The following is a 17,484-nucleotide window of genomic DNA, read 5'->3' as shown; positions in this document are numbered from 1 at the left end:
TTCCGAGTCCTCTGAAACGCTTATCAGAATCTACTATCCCTAATTCCTTCCTCATCTATTTTCCCTTTGAGGTCCACGGTTTCTAAATCCTTGAGACACATAAATAATATTATGGATTCCTTTTGGTAACTGTCTCCCTAGTCCAGTACTTTTTTTTCCTCTGAAGAAAGGAGAAACTAAATAATATTTTTTAAAAGTCCCAATTTCCAGTGGCCCTTTATGCATTACTATTATCTCCTACATATTAAAGAGAATATTGGCGTCTCAAGGGAATAACTTGGGTCAGTTTAGCTCTGAAAACTACCTGAAACTCTTTAGTACAAGGCAGAGAGGAGCAGTTCAGATCATTCCCGAGACACGGGGGCAGATAACATACTTTGTAGTGGACTACAAACAAAACGCAGCCAAAAGAACCTTAGCTGAATTCATCATTTGATAACGTGTTGGTATTTTCTCAGTTTCTCTTCACATATCATTATCAGCATCATCAAATATTTAAATCTGCTTTCCATATGCAGATATGAAAAGCTGTCTAGTAATATTCCATGCTAATGTATTATAACATTGCTTGATACTGCAAAGCATCGTTTGTAATTTAAACTATTTTCCTCCAAGGGATTCAGAAGAAGCTTAAAAAAAATTTTACCATTATGAATACCATATAAATATCATCAACTAATGTGGCAAGGATGTAAGAGATCCCTTTTCCCTTTCCCATTAAGAATACAGAGACTTGAGTACAGAGAAGTGAAGGGTACAAGGGTACATATTTTCTGGCCACAGAATGGGGAAGAGATAACAACAGATTTGAAGAAGAGCAGGTCTCGTTGTAAAAAAAAAAAAAAAAAAAACAATAATAGAACAGAACAAATTCCTCCAACCAGTGAGGAGATTAAGTCACAGTACCCTTTAATCCGCAGGTTGGCTCCTTCATCTCTGGGACGCCCGGCCTCTGCCTCCTGTACAGGACATGTGGGTGGTATACTCCCTCAGCCAGCTGATGGCTTTTGACAGGCTCAATGAAAAAGTCTCCATGTGGCAGATGGAAAAATCCAGTCTGTAAATACATGCAGTACAAAGGTTTTATTTGAATCAATTCTTTACCGAGGCAAAGAAAATTAGTAAAGTGAAAATTATATAGATTATGATGAGGCCTGAAACTCATAAGACCGGTGCTTTCATCGTCTGCCATGTGATCTCACAGAAGAGCTACACGTAAATAATTTAGTGAAATGTCTTCATAGTCATAGTTATTAAATGTTTTGGGGTCATGATCCCTTTGAGACGCTAATGAAAAAACTGTATATATACACACATATCCAAAGGTAGCATATAATTTTTCAGGTTCGTGGATTCCCTCCACCCCTATAACTCATTGCTGGATATCTATGAATCTTAAATTAGTGCTTCCCGGTTGCCCTGTTATGGAACTGGTACTTATAATCCATATTTCACTGACAACTTTTGGGAACGTTTACCTGTAAGTGAGCAGCGGTTTGACTTGAAGTGTGTAATGCCATTCTGCTCTCAAGGAAACAGAGAAATATAATACTAATTTCCTGATCTGAGCCTGAGTTTCCAAGAGTCTAAAGAGGGCACTCTCATTTCACAGATACGGGAATCAGCCATAAGTTGGAGAATGCTGGGCGATGAGTAACTCTTTTTGGAGGTCAGATCTAGAAGCGGTATAGCCGACAACTCTGTTTCCTCTTTGGGAAAATTTCCTAGTGCCCATTTAAGATGTTTAGAAATTGCTTTGCCAATGATCTCCTAGGATGGACTTAGCTCTCAGGATGTGAATTCTATATTGATGAAAAAGAGGGCTTGCCCTCGACGCCCCCCTTGCAGCTTCACCTTGAGGTGACCAAGAGCTCAGACTCTGGAATTAACCCGGGTTCACATCCCAGCTCCTCCACTTTTTAGCTCTGTGATTTGGGACAAATGTCTTGCTCAGGTTAAGCCTTTTCAATTGAAAAATGGGGATAACCAAGGGATGCTGTGAAGATTAAATGAGTTAATACATGTGAAGCTCCTAGAAAAGGGCGTGGCCCACAGTCTTATCTGTTATTAGACTCTTGCCAGATCTCAGATTTTACGTCTTTTCATTGTCTTAGGGTCTCCGGAGTCACTATAGCAGTTCAATGAATAGTAAGTTTGCAAAAATAAACCTGGAAAGTTTGAGGTTAGGAAAAATATGAACGGGTCCCAAAGTTCAAGGTTCCTCACCACATGTCAGCAAGCTGGGGATGCTCTGCTACACAGACGAGTCTGAAGATGGGGTGAGTGGGGTCAGGAGGCAACAGGGGCTCTGTGAAGGGAGATGCTCTCTGTTGAACAGGCTTGGACTTGGGGGTCTTTCCAAAACGTTTCCTGCACTGTACCGGTAATACAACCAGATCTAAACATAAACCTCACAATTGGCTTCCTACTCTGATTACTGACCTTAACGTATCTTTGATAACAGGGAGAACAGAAAAAAAGGAACACTTTACTGAAAGTCATACGAAGAGTTGTGTGACCTTGAATGGGTCACCCAACCTGTAAGATGTGGATAATGCCTACCACCTCATAGGGCTGTTAGGAGAAGCAAATGAGCTGAAGCTTATCAAGTGCCATGCGAACTGCTTTACAAATGCAGGGTGGTATTATTTTAACTACCAACTCCAGAAGCGGTTATATCTGACTTCACATTTGCTGGCATTTCTCAGGAGACACGACATTTTTTTTCCTCAGCCTCTTTCTTTGAGGAAATACCTCTGGGACAGGAAGCACTGACAAGGTCCAGACTACAATAAACTAGCTGGAAACAGACTTATGCAGGACTGAGATTGGGTTCTATTTCTACTCTGAGACAAAGACCAGGGACACAAAGAGATGGTGGGCCTATTGCTAATGAAGCTCATTTGTTCCATGGAAACAAAATAGTAAGGCAAGGACTCCTTGGGGACGGCTGGTGTGGGGTCCCTTTGTGCAACTGCCATCTAACTAATACTAAAGTCCTTGAAGAAAAAAAATAGCATCAACAAGAAGGATATATTGGTATTTCTCCAGCCTCAAATTTTGGCCCCAGGTGGTGCAGAAGAAACAGATGGGGCACCAGTTGAGAACATAATAACTATTTTATGGGCAATATGAATGAGGGTGTCTGAAAGCCAAACAAGCATTTTCTTAAAGGCTTCCTTCCATTTCCGTTCCTGCACAAGGCCAGCTTTGCCAGTGTGTACCTGGAAATCACCTGTACAGCCTAAATATTCCTCAGAAGCTGGATGGAGACTTAGGAGAACTGGGTGACCCACCAGCTGGAGGGGAAACAGAACATCTGCTCATATGCAAGTGGGGCTGTTGGCCCCAGCACCCCGTGTGTGTCACGGAGAAGGGAAGGGACAGGATAGGGGATGAAGGGACATCGCTGGTTCAGGGAGAGTGAGGCGGGAAGATTTCCCAGCTGAGCTGCGCACCTCCCCTCTTCCCCAACATATAAACACAGAGCTTTGTACACCTGGTACCCAAATGGCCATGGGTCACTGGCCTCTTCTCATCTAACAGAGCCAGGTCATGCTCTGGTTAGAGCATACACTGGTTTTCTTTCCACCGGAAGGAAGAACTGGCTCCACTCTCTCCCTGAAGCTAGCTGTCCAAGAGAACCACCTTCTTTCACTGCCAGCTCTGGATCTGGACCAAAGAAGCCGCTCTTCATTCCAGTCTTCTCGACAAACTGCTCACCTCTTATATCTTTGAACGAGAATGAGAATAGACTTGAGGACAAGGTATCCAATTCACTGGGGGCTTGAACAGGTTCCCGGAAGAACCAGAGCGGGATGTGCCCCAGGCAGAAGCTCAAAGCGGACAAGTTTGCCCTTTTACCTCCGTCATCTCCTCTTCCTCCTGTCAGTATCCAGTATCCCAGCACACTGCTAACTGTCCTTTGGAAATAAACTCACCTCCTTATTTTAACTAAGTTATAAATATCTGTGAATGCTTCCTGAGGCTCTCTTCTAAGAATTGTTTTAAATAAGCTGTATTGTGAAGCATTATAGACATACAGAAAGATATGCAAGTTATAACTGTAAAGTCCCATAAATCTTTCATAGAGGGCACACCTAAACGCAGAAACAGAACATTCCCAGCAGCCAAGAAACTTCCTGTTTCTCTTCCCAGTCAATATCATCCCCAAGGGTAACCTTACTCTGATTTCTAACACTAATACATTTGTTTTAAACCTATCCTTAATTCTTTACAGGAAGCATTACTTGATATTAAAAAAAAAAAATAATGTCTTCTAGTTCGTTTCGAGTGTTAGGGACTGGCCAATGGAAGAAATTTAAGGCAGGGGGATTTCTCAAGGTCCATTAAGCCAGACTCTTCATACTGCTTCCTACCAGTCCCAACCAGTGGGGATGAGACAAAGGACTGAGCTACCTTAGCATGAGTCATTTGGCATTGAACCTCTACTGCTCTCTGCTAAGGAAGGAGGGGGAAGAAGCTTAAGAATCTTTACTACCAATTTATTTTTCCTAGTGGGAAACTGGTAGCGTCTTACAAGCAATTTGTGAACAGAATGTTCTAGAATTGCAAAGCCCAGAGACCTTGAAGAGTCACCTAACTTATGCTGTCATGCCTTCAGGTTTTACCACAGGTGAAAACGGCAGAGCAAAGGATAAAAACAATGGTATTGTAAAAGACATAGGGGGAATTTATCAAATCCAGCACTCAGGGCCCTGTGTTGCACAACTCAAGGGGGTGCTCTTCACATAGAAAAAACTGTGAGTGGCGCCCCCTGGAGGTGTGCAGTGGAACATTGTCACTAAAACTCATCAACCGGTCCTGGAAAGAAATTCCTTTTTCACTTGAACATTTCAGAAGTTAACAAGTCAATTTGTTTCTTCCCACGGAGATGAAGACATATGATGTCTCCATGTGGTGATGAACATATTCTGAAATCAAGAACAGAAAAAAACTAATTTGGGATAAAGAGGTACCCAAGATACTCAATTAGAGCACATGGATCACTGGGAAAGACATCACCTGTCGCTCACTATATACACAGGAAAGAAGATAACATCAGACCCCCAAATCACCCTTACTGATTATCAATCTGCATCTATCACATGGCCAGCCCAGTGCTAAGAGCTCTCAGAGGAGCAGTGACCCCTGCCCTCGAGGTTTACAACCCAGCCAGGAAGACAAGACTGATATCCATAAAATAGCAGAAAGGAGAACAACAAAGCTCTAGAATGTTTGTGTTTAAAAAGGTATAGTGCTCATATGTCCCAAGACACTAGCCCATGAGCTCTGATGCCACTGGGCCTAGAGGTCAGAACTTAAGTCCTGTATCACAGACCCTTCCCCACCTCACACAGCCTCTTTGCAGGTGAGGGGAGGTACCTCCCTAGATGATACAGATTCCAGTGCTGTGTCCCAGGGGAGACAAAGGCCATTGAGGGCAGATGCTTTTCGAGGGCACAGACAGAAGATTGAACTTCTATAGTCTCCAATACACCTGGTCCAATCCTAAAGCCATTACAGTCTTCCAGAGTTATTAACTTTTTTGTTGCTGGGTTGCAAGATGCAGAAAAACTTCCTATCATTTAATACACAGCCAGGACCCTAAGTCAGAAGTCAAGGGATGACAGAAGCCTCAGCATACAGAGATGAGACCACTGGGAAGATTCCTCCAAGAATAACCCCCTCTCTGCTCTGATGCCAAGAGCTCCCTGACTGGCCCTCATGGAGCCAATGGGGAGTGTAACCTGGTAATGTCATCGATTCACAAAGATTTTGCATGTTAGTCTTGGCAGCCCTAGGTAAAGCTCAAGCCAGGAAGACATTCTCTGGTGCATCCACCTGGTCGCACATGTGCCAGGCAGGTTTTGCAACAATACATATCTGGTCCCTACCTCCTAAAACAGTGCTGTCAAATAGAACTTCCGGCAATGACAGAGATGTTCTATATCTGCACTGTCCAACTCAATAGCCACTAGCCACATGTGTCTATTGAGCACTTGATTTGTGGCTAATGTAACAGTGGAACTGAATTCTTAACTTCATTTAACTCTAATTATTATCTTTAAACAGCCCCAGGTGGTTAATGGCTACCATACTGAACTGCATATTTCTACAGAGTGGCTGACTAGTGAGAGAGAGGGATCCATATGTGTATGCATCCTACAGTGACGAGTACTGGAATCCAAGGAAAATTTGAAGACTTGTCTAAGAAGAAAAACAGACTGAAAAAATGTGACATTTCACTATAATAGTTTGTTTTTTTGTGATCAAGCCAATCAGGAGCCAACTTGGAAACACCAAAGCAATGCACACAGCAGAGAATTGAAAGAAGCAACTAGGTATAAAAAATGTAACATTTACCAAAATTAAAATGAATCATGTTGAGTTCATTTTTGTGTATGGTGTTAGGAAGTGTTCTAATTTCATTCTTTTACATGTAGCTGTCCAGTTTTCCCAGCAGCACTTATTGAAGAGGCTGTCTTTTCTCCATTATATATTCTTGCCCCTTTATCAAAGATAAGGTGACCATATGTGTGTGGGTTTACCTCTGGGCTTTCTATCCTGTTCCACTGACCTATATTTCTGTTTTTGTGCCAGTACCATACTGTCTTGATTACTGTAGCTTTGTAGTATAGTCTGAAGTCAGGGAGGTTGATTCCTCAGGGAGATCAGCTCAGTGCTTTGTGACCACCTAGAGGGGTGGGATAGGGAGGGTGGGAGGAAGACGCAAGAGGGAGGAGACATGGGGATATATGTATATGTATAGTTGATTCACTTTTTTATAAAGCAGAAACTAACACAACACTGTAAAGCAATTATACTCCAATAAAGATGTTTTAAAAAAAAAAAAAGTGAATCCTGGGGAAAAAAATCTGGCAGAACAAGGGTTGTGTGAGGGAGCTGCCGTTGTCCTGAGGCCAGAATGGAAGGGGCATGGATGTACCAGGAAAAGCCAGGGACTGGGGCTGTGATCATACAGAATCAAAAGACCAGTTCTACTTATAGAAGGAGCTGTCCCTGTTAGAGCCCTAGAATATCAACCTACATGTCCTCATACCTCTCCAATGCTCTTTGGAGGAACCCACCCAAACCCTAATACACACAAGACCACATCCCACACGCTGGCTGGCAGTTCAGAGTCCAAGTAGTAGGAAACAAAAATCCCTGCACTAGAAAGTTGATAAAATGAGTTCAGGGCTTCCCTGGTGGCGCAGTGGTTGAGAGTCCGCCTGCCGATGCAGGGGACACAGGTTCGTGCCCCTGTCCAGGAAGATCCCACATGCCACGGAGTGGCTGGGCCCGGGAGCCATGGCCACTGAGCCTGCGCATCCGGAGCCTGTGCTCCACAGCGGGAGAGGCCACAACAGTGAGAGGCCCGTGTACCACTAAATAAATAAATAAATAGATAGATAGATAAATAAAACAACTGTGTTAAAATTGATGGAAGGTGAATCCTAATAGAAGTCTGGGAAGAGAAATTAGAATTTTTTTCCATCATAAAATTGTGCAATTCTTCCGTCAATATGACCCCTCCTATCACAGTCAGACACTCTCACACTTCAGAGGAAGAGAGGGAGGACAACCTCTGACATTTGGGACAATATGGATTGAGAGCCTCGGAAATGCACATTTTTGACCCCAAACTCCACTTGTAAAATTATTTCCTAAATAACTGGTTCAAATAAGGAAAACAGTTGGTGCACAAAGATATCCATCACTGCTTTATTTATAATGGTGAATAACAAGACACAACCTAAATGACCAGCAACAGAGAGCTGGGAAATAAATTGTATAGCATCTATATAAGGGGACATTATGTAGCAAGTAAAAAATGTGTTAGGTTTTTAATGATATAGAAAAATGTTCATTATATGACATTAAATGAAAGAATACAAAATTGTACATTAAGCATGCTTTCAACTACGTAGAAATATAGAGAAAATATAGGAAAGAAATATATCTTTTGACGTCAATCACAGTTATTCCTGACTGGTTAGATAATGGTTATTTTCTCTTTTATATTTTTGCTGAAAACTCTGAATTTGCCACATTGGATATATATCTCTTTTATGGTAAAATAAAGTGATCTTCAAAACATTTGCTAGTGCTTTTCTTTGTGCGATTTGATTACACATAAATTTTGTTTTCCTCTTTGTGCCTTTCTGAATTTTTCTAATCTCCATATTGGCACATGACATTTTAAAAACCAGAGAGTATGTATCAAATGTTTCATTATACTCTGTAAATGCAATGGTTTGAGTGGTAACACACATTTTAGCTAGGGAAAGACTTTTAAGGATACTGAGTGCTATACACAGAGTATGATGTTAGGGGATATTTAATTAGGAAGCATGATTTTAAAGTGCTTTTAAAATACATTCTGTTCCTGATATCAGTCACCAGTCTGTCCAATTACATTGCTAATTACAGGTCCATAGGTGAAGCAGCTGAGAACAGGGAAGAGGGAGTGGGGCTGGAGAATGTACAGGGGGAGGAAGATAGAGAGAAGAGGGAAAAGACAAATACAACAGAAAAGAAAAAAGGAGGGCTTCTCTGGTGGCGCAGTGGTTGAGAGTCCGCTGCCGATGCAGGGGACACGGGTTCGTGCCCTGGTCTGGGAGGATCCCACATGCCGCGAAGCGGCTGGGCCCGTGAGCCATGGCCGCTGAGCCTGCGCGTCCGGAGCCTGTGCTCCACAAGGGGAGAGGCCACAACAGTGAGAGGCCCGCGTACTGCAAAAAAGAAAAAAGGAATTACAGAAAAAGAGGTAAAGGGAAGAGTGGGAAGGATGGAAAGAAGGCAAGAAAGAAAGAGCAAAACATGCACTGCTCTCAAATCTAGGAAGTTGGAAATTACATGAAATAAACTCACTAAAAGGCAATAATAATACAGGGTTAGAGATGTTCTTAATCAGTCGATAAACCAACAGGGTTATATCAGGAACGAATTTTGTTTAAAAATGTTTCATAGCCGTGAGAAAATGTCCTGGGGAAGAGACCATTCACACCTGTGCTAGTCAATATACAAGAGCTCTGTGTGTAAGGAGACATACAGGTGGTACCCATGTTGTCCTCGGAGTGGGCTGTCCTGCCCATCAGTGGTGCTCCAGGACTCTCCCACTTCTACTTCCTTTCTCAGTTTCACTTGTTTACTGCACAGCACACGAGGGAGAAGTGTAGTGTAGAGATTTGCTGAAAAGCAAATCTCTAAAGTCAGAGGGGTGATTTTGAAGACAACTGCTAACCACAGGGAAATAATAATACCACTAAGCTTTTGGAGGCTTTGGGTGATCAAAATCACTATTTCAAAAGTCCTTCTAAATCATAGGAAAGGGAAATTCTTATTACCTAAGTATTTTCTGAGTGTCTGACTTGCCAAGATATTAGCTTTCTATCCTCTGTAAATGATGCAGGAGAATTGCACTTTGCCTGCTTTATAGTTTTCGGTACATTGAAAATGCAAAATGCAGTTATTGGACAGAATACATTCACATTTGTTTTATAGGGTTTATGGTTTAATATTATTATTCCAACTAATTTAAAAGCATTTTAATGTTTGTGCTTTTCACTTTATAGCATATTGTGGGTTTTAGCTATAATTTATTTGGTTTAAATATTCCTCACGGGAAAATAGAATCCCACATATTACCATGTTCAGGAACATTTAGTGGCGCGATAAGAAACTACCCAAGTTGTTATACAATAAAATGCACATTGTTAAAAGGAGACAACTAGAAAACAAAACAATATATGTGTGGTAGGCAAAATAATGCCCCCTACTGAAGACGACCTCATCCTAATTCCCAGAAACTGTGAATATGTTGATTACATAGAAAAGGGAAATTAAGATTGCAGATGGAATTAAGGTTGCCAATCAACTGACCTTGAGTGTGGAAAATTAGCCTGGATTATCCAGGTGGACCTCATGTAATCCAAAGGATTATTTTTAAGTGGAAGAGGGAGGTAGAACTAGAGAGATGGCAGTGTGAAAAAGGCTCGGCCCAGTATTGCTGGCTTTGATGATAGAGAAATGGAACCATAAACCACGAATTCAAGTGACCTGTAGAAGCTGGAAAAAGCAAGCGACTAGTTTACCCTCAAGTCTCCAGAAGGAATGCAGCCCTGGTGAAGCCTTGCTTTTGGCTCACAGAGACCCATTTCAAACTACTGACCTCCAGAACTGTAAGGTAAGGAATCTATGTTGCTTTAGACAACACAGCCTGTGATAATTTGCTAAAGCAGCAAACAGGAAACAAATACAACATTTGTTTGTATTACGTACATCAAGTGCAAAAGGACAGGCTGCCAGCTGGAATTGGCTTGCCAGCTCCATATAAAGGAAGATTACCTAAACTTCGATGGAAAATAGTACCTAACCCTGGGATTGATGGAAAGGGCTAACTTTGCTCCCTGGAAATTTTAGTTACTTGGTCCAGACTAAAGTGTTTGAAAGAACTTAAAATGAGGTCATTGTATTCACCTTAAATCAACTACACTGATGTGAGCTCATCTCAGCCCTCCAAGTTTTTGCCAAATCAGCACAATGAAAATGCCAAGGTTGTTAAGGTTGAAAACACAATTTCTACTAGGAAGAAAAATTAGAAAACAGCATTAAGATATTTAGTTGTCTTTCTAGAAATCTTAACATGATTTGGGACTCTGAGGTGGAATGCAAGGGGTGAAAAGAAAGGACTTAAAAACTGCTGGTCTAGCAATTAGGAGATGCAATCGTACCCTGGTATGTGACCTTATGCAGTCATGGAATCTCTCGGATCTCAAGTTTTGCAAATGAAAAATGAAAATTATAATACCTGCCCTGCCTTCTTCCCATGGGTATAGTGAAAAGCAAACAAAACTATATATGAAGCTGCAAGTAATACATATATATAACCGTCTATTAGTCTCAGTTTAATAATCACAATCATTTATTTTGTGCAAGATAAATTATGATTTTCTGCAAATCACAATTATGCTTTAGTAATAGTTTTCTTTCAAATAAACCCATGCCTGGAGATGGTGGGTGGTTGCTCTTTTTATAATGTGACAGTCCATCTGACAAAGTCTCATCTATGGAAAGCATGAGCTCATGGTTTTAAACATGTCTTCGTTCCAAAGGCTCCAAAAAGACCTTCCCAGAACAATCTGTTAAACCCCAAGGACCTTAAGGAGGAAATGGCCCTTATATGCTGGGTCCTGGTTGTTTCCAATTATGAACTGAGTATAGGAAAATGTGAAATCTGTGGGGAGCAAGAGAGCCCATTCAGATCAAGTTTTAACCCTCCTGCAGCCCACTGGGAAATTGTGGGCACATCGCTGGATCCCTTCTCACTGCTTTGTTTTAATTTGTAACTTGTACATTGTTTGGGAGAAGGAGAAGTTTTCAACTGCCTGTGATTCAGCTCCTCCCAGGACATATTTGGAACTCTGAATAAGTCCAGCTTTCACTGACATACGTCTACAGCTTTTCTGGGGTTGTGCGGCAATGTAAAGTGTTTCTCAAACCTGTCTGAAATATACATTCAAAACAATTCAGGGGCCTAAGCAGACAGTCGGCTGTGAATCAGACCCAGGCAGGATGACTGAGATAATGTTATTTCATGGTCCTTGCTGTGCCTTCATCCCCCTCCCCCAGACATATGTGTGCTTATGATGTCATCTTCTAGAAAGTCCTTCCCTGGCCATGCAAACAAAAACGTAGACAGCCCCCACCCTAGCACTCCCTACCTGCCCCACCTCCTTTATTTTTCTTCGAAGCACTTATTACATACTATACATAGGCATGTATATTTACCACTTTAATCTTGTCTCATGTCACTCTCCATGCTAGACTTCAGTCCATGATGGAAGGAGTTTTTAGCTATTTTGTTCAACCCTATATCTCCGTTGCTTGGAATACAACCCAACACATGGTAGGTGTTCAACATATATCTGTTCAGGGATGAATGTTGACTAACTGATGCCTAAAATCCATAATTAGATCTTTATTCCTTTGGCTTAAGGTAAATAAGGAATCTGTTTCCTGAAAAATAATTAAAATGACTTTGGAAGCAGTACCTTAGTAAGTTTTTTAATCGGTATGAAGGAGTGGGTCTCAGTCCTTTTCTTGGAACAGATGTTGATAAATCAGAGACAAACTAAGTCAGAGCCTCAGTGAACAGAGAGGCATTCACCAAGACATTAATTGTACAATTCTAATGATATTCTTCCTCTTTCTTATTTTCTTGTATATTCTAAACCTCCTTAAGTGATTAGTTTTTTTTTTTTTTTTTTTTTTTTTTTGTTACGCGGGCCTCTCAATGCTGCGGCCTCTCCCGCCGCGGAGCACAGGCTCCGGACGCGCAGGCCCAGCGGCCATGGCTCACGGGCCCAGCCGCTCCGCGGCACGTGGGATCCTCCCGGACCGGGGCACGAACCCGCGTCCCCTGCATCGGCAGGCGGACTCTCAACCACTGCGCCACCAGGGAAGCCCCATGATTAGTTTTTATTAGTAAAATTTTTAACTAAAAAAGAAATATCCAAAAGTTACAAAAGAGGCTTCTAGTTTCTGGTTCTGCATGTAAGGAGCTTGAAAGCCACCCCATCCTAACAACACTTAAAAAGCTGAACAGACTGAAAAATCAACAACTCTTCTTAGATCCGTAAGAGAAGGGAGGACACAGAGCAAATCACTGCCCCCAAGACTGAAGGGACAGATGGCAAGTACAGGAAGTAGTGGCTTACCAGAGCAGAGGCTCACAAGTGGAAAACACCATGGGAACCAGTGCCGAGATAGAAAAACCTGAACTGTAATTGATGAATTGCTGGAAGCTTAGTGTGGACAACTCTGAGAGTTAACTCCAGGGGGACCCAATTACAAAGGGTCTCTACAATACTGTGAGACTTACATCCAGGAGCTCAACCAAATTCCCACAGTAAATACCAGAGAAAAATCCTATCGTGCTTCCATCAGGAGGAGGGCAAAAGGAATCATTTTAAAATGTGCCACTCTGTTCTTAACAAGACCTGCCCTCAGGGGAACAGTAGACCAGTGCCTAACCTGCCAGGTATAATCAGAGCCTAACTGACCTCGGGGAAGGGAAATACCCAACTCTAAACAGCTCTAGCCTTCTACATAGCAGAAAGGAAATATTCAACTCCAGCCCACTCTAGTTATTCTGTCCCACCTAAGGGGGGGAGAAAAAAACTGAAAAACACTTGTTAAGCTTACAATCCAGAAGCACAGGCTCACTTAAACACTGAGACACCTAAGTATTAGACTGCAAAACACTTCCCCTTCTCCTACACCTCACCACCATATTACTAGAGGCCTATTTCCTGCAGTTCCTTTTACCCCATACATAATGTTCACCTATCAAGAAAAAATTACCCCCCCAAACATAACTACATGAGGAGACAGATATGTTAATTAATTTGACTATAGTAATCATTTCACTATGTATATGGAAACATCATGTTGTACACCTTAAACATATACAATTTTTTTTTTAATTACAAGGCAATACCAAAAGGCAAAAAACACCATTTAAAGAGACAAAGCAAGCATCAGAACCAGACATGGCAGAGATGTTGGAATTATCAGACCAGGAATTTTAAACAGCCATAATTAATATGCTAAGTGCTCTAATAGGTCATGAAGACAGCATACAAGAACAGATGGACAATGTAAGCAGAGAGATGGAAATTTGAAGAAAGAACAAAAAATTGCTAAAGATAAAAAACACTAACAGAAATGGAAAATGACTTTGATGAGCTTATTAGTAGATTGGACACATGGCTGAGGAAAGAGTCTTGAGCTTGAGGATATATCAATAGAAACCTCTAAAACTGAAAATCAAAGAGAACAAAGACTGAAAAAAAAAAAAAAAACCCAGAATATCCGAGGACTGTTGGGACAAATACAAAAGGTGTAACATCCACATAATGGGAATGCCAGGAGAAAAAAAAAGAAAGAGACAGAAAAAATGTTTGAAGAAATAATGACAGATAATTTCCCCTAAGTAATATCAGACCCCAAACCACAGATCCAGGAAGCTCAGAGAACAGCATGCAGGATAAATGCAAAAAAACAAAAACTACACCTTGGCATATCAAAAAACACTTGATAAAGACTATCTACAAAAAACCTACAGCTAACATCGTACTTACCGGTGAGAAATTTAAAGCTTTCCCACTGAGATTAGGTATAAGGCAAGTATGTCCTCTCTCACCACCCCTTTTTGACATTCTACTGGAAGGTCTAGCTAATGCAAAAAGACCCCCCCCAAAAAAAGGAAATTAAAAGTACACAGATTAAGAGGAGGAAATAAAACTGTCTTTATTTGCAAATGAAATAATCATCTATGTAAAGAATCCAAAAAAAATTCCTGGAACTAATAAGTGATCATAGCAATGCTGTGGGAAACACTTTACAAAAGTCAATAATTTTCTCATATACAGCAATGAACAACTGGAATTTGAAATTAAAACACAGTACCATTTACATTAGCACCCCCAAAATGAAATACTTAGATATAAATCTGATAAAATATACACAATACCTATATGAAGAAAACTACAAAGCCTTGATGAACAAAATCCAGGAAGAAATAAATGGAAAGATATTCCATGTTCATGGATAGGAAGACTCAACATTGTCAAGATACCTGTTCTTCCCACCTTGACCTATAGATTCAATGCAATCCCAGTCAAGCTTCCAGCAAGTCATATTTGTGTATATCAACAAACTGATTCTAAAGTTTATACAGAGAGGCAAAAGGCCCAGAATAGCCAACACAATATTGAAGGAGAAGAAAAAAGTTAGAGGACTGACACTACCCAACTGCAGTAATCAAGATAGTGTAGTACTGCAAAAGAACAGACAAATAGATTAATGGAACAGAACAGAGAACCCAGAAAAAGACCCACATAAATATAGTCAACCAATATTTAACAAAGAAGCAAAGGTAATCTTTTCAATAAATGGTGTGCTGGACACAGACCTCACACCCTTCACAAATACTGACTCAAAATAGATCCTGGACATAAATGTAAAATGCATAACTATAAAACTCTTAGAAAATAACAACGGAGAAAACTTAGACTACCTTGGGTATGGTGATGACTTTTTAGATACAATACAAAGGCATGATCCAAGAAATAATTGATAAGCTGGTCTTTTTGGAAAACTTCTGCTTTCCAAAAAAAAGTCAAGAAAATGAGAAAACAAACTATGGACTAGGAGAAAATATTGCAAAAGACGCGTCTGATAAAGGACTGTCATCAAAAAATATACAAAGAACTCTTAAAACTCAACAACAACAAAAAAAATCTGATTAGAAAATGGGCCAAAGACCTTAACAGACACATCACCAAAGAAGATATACAGATGTCAAATAAGCATATGAAAAGATGTTTCCCATCATACATCATTACAGAAATGCAAATTAAAACAACGATATACCACTACACACCTATTAGAATGGCCAAAATCTGGAACATTGACATAAAATGCTGATGAGAACGTGGAGCAACAGAAACTCTTTCATTCACAGCTGGTGGGAATGCAAAATGGTACAGTCACTTTGGAAGACAGTTTGATGGTATCTTATAATACTTAGACATACTTTTACCATACAATCCAGCAACCACACTCCTTGTTTTTTACCCAAAGGAGTTGTAATCTTATGTCCACACAAAAACCTGCAATTGGATATTTATAGCAGCTCAATTCATAATAGCCAAAACTTGGAAGCAGTCAAGATGTACTTCAGTAGGCGAATGGATAAACGAACTGTGGTCCATCCAGACAATGGAATATTATTTGGCATGGAAAAGAAATGAGCTATGAAGCCATGAAAAGACACGGAGTAAACTTAAATGCATATTCCTAAGTGACAAAAACAATCAGAAAAGGCTACATACTGTATGATTCCAACTATACGACATTCTGAAAAAGGCAAAACTATGGAGACAGTAATAAACTCAGTGGTTTCCAGAGACTGGGGGCGGGGGAGGAGGTGTTGAATAAGTGGAACACAGAGGATTTTTAGGGCAGTGAAAATACTCTGTATGATAACATAATAATGGATACATGTACATGTCATTATACATTTGTCCAAATCCATGGAGTGTACAAAACCAACAATGAACTCTAAAGTAAAACTATGGTCATTATGATGTGTCAATATAGGTTCTTCAGTTGTAACAAGTATATCACTCTGGTGGGGGAGGCCATGCATGTGGTGGCGGGCACGCGGGTATAAAGGAAATCTCTGGGCCTTTCTCTTAATTCTGTTGTGAAACTAGTGCTGCTCTTTAAAAAGATGAAAGTGCATTAAAAAAGTACAGAGTTTAATAGGTATAAAGTCTCAGTTTTGCAAGAGGAAAAGCGTTCTGTGGACGGACGCATTCCATTCACAACATGAATGTACTTAATGCCACAAAACTGCACATGTAACAATGGTCAAGACAGCAAATTTTATATTATGTGTATTTTACCACAATATAAAAAAACTGCAAAAAAAGAGAAAAGAAATATCCATTGTCCTTAAAATAACACTGTCAAATAAAACTGTGTTGCAGAATAGATAGGCTGTGCTGTCCCTTTCAATAAGTAAATTCTGTCTGGTTTTAATTTTAGACTCTCAGCAGCCAGCTCCTTGCACAAGAGCTACCATAATCCATCTCGACCAGAGATGGCAAAAGCCTGGTCCACACACTGCCACCTGCCTCACCTACATGGCCCTGTACTGTGTTCACAGCAGTCACTGCTGTTCATTCGTGGCACACTGTCCACACCTCCTACTCACCTTATAGACCCTCTCAACAGTGGTTCAGGCATCCTCTATCAATTAATCAAATTTGACAATGTGAGATGAAACTTACTTACCATTGTGATCTAGACATAACTCCTCCTAAGGTGTCCTATTACTCATTTGGAAAACATATGGGAGGTCAGGAGATTGAGCAAAAATAATGGCAGAATTTAAAAAAAATACTCTAGGAAAAGAGATGGAGAGAGTTCCCATATGTGCCCACATGCATACGTAATAAAGTGTATGCGTGTGAATGAAAAATGAGATCCTCTCGCTCCAGCGTTCTTGAAAAGGAGCCACTAGGCTGTGTTTCAGCCTTTTGCATAATGAGAGTTCTGTCTTAAAGGCAGGTCTGCACGACTCTTGAGAAAATGAGTTAGCACTGGATTTGATTTATTTTGAGCAGACTCTTTGAAGGGCATTAAGGTAAGCCCCACCACACGTGATGTATATATGAATAAGGCTTGTATTTTGCCTTCTAGGTACAGACATGAATAACTAATTCAAAGTGGGTAGTGAGAAGGAACAGATCCCATGCTGTGGAGGTTCTAATGAGAAAGCAATTGATTCCATCTGGGAAGGTTTCATAAGGGAGGTGTCTGCAATCTGGGCCTTGGAGAATGAGTAGTACTTTAGAATAGAATCTTTTAGGCAGCTGAAAAGACTCTGCACAAAGCTCAGATATG

The 17,484-nt window shown here is 40.6% G+C and overlaps 1 protein-coding gene across 2 annotated transcripts in view; it reads right to left on the bottom strand.

Annotated features, from left to right (window-relative positions):
* The window catches only part of ADAMTS12 (ADAM metallopeptidase with thrombospondin type 1 motif 12), a 394,308-nt gene that overhangs the window by 256,688 nt on the left and 120,136 nt on the right, over window positions 1–17,484 (bottom strand). For both annotated transcript variants that reach the window (XM_032628621.1, XM_032628622.1), the window contains exon 3: window positions 907–1,057. In XM_032628621.1, coding sequence (XP_032484512.1) covers window positions 907–1,057 — 151 coding nt within the window. The remainder of the gene's footprint in view (window positions 1–906; window positions 1,058–17,484) is intronic.

Source organism: Phocoena sinus, chromosome 3 (genome assembly GCF_008692025.1).
Source record: "Phocoena sinus isolate mPhoSin1 chromosome 3, mPhoSin1.pri, whole genome shotgun sequence".
NCBI classification, from domain to species: Eukaryota; Metazoa; Chordata; class Mammalia; order Artiodactyla; family Phocoenidae; genus Phocoena; species Phocoena sinus.
This window is presented reverse-complemented; position numbering and strand designations above follow the sequence as displayed.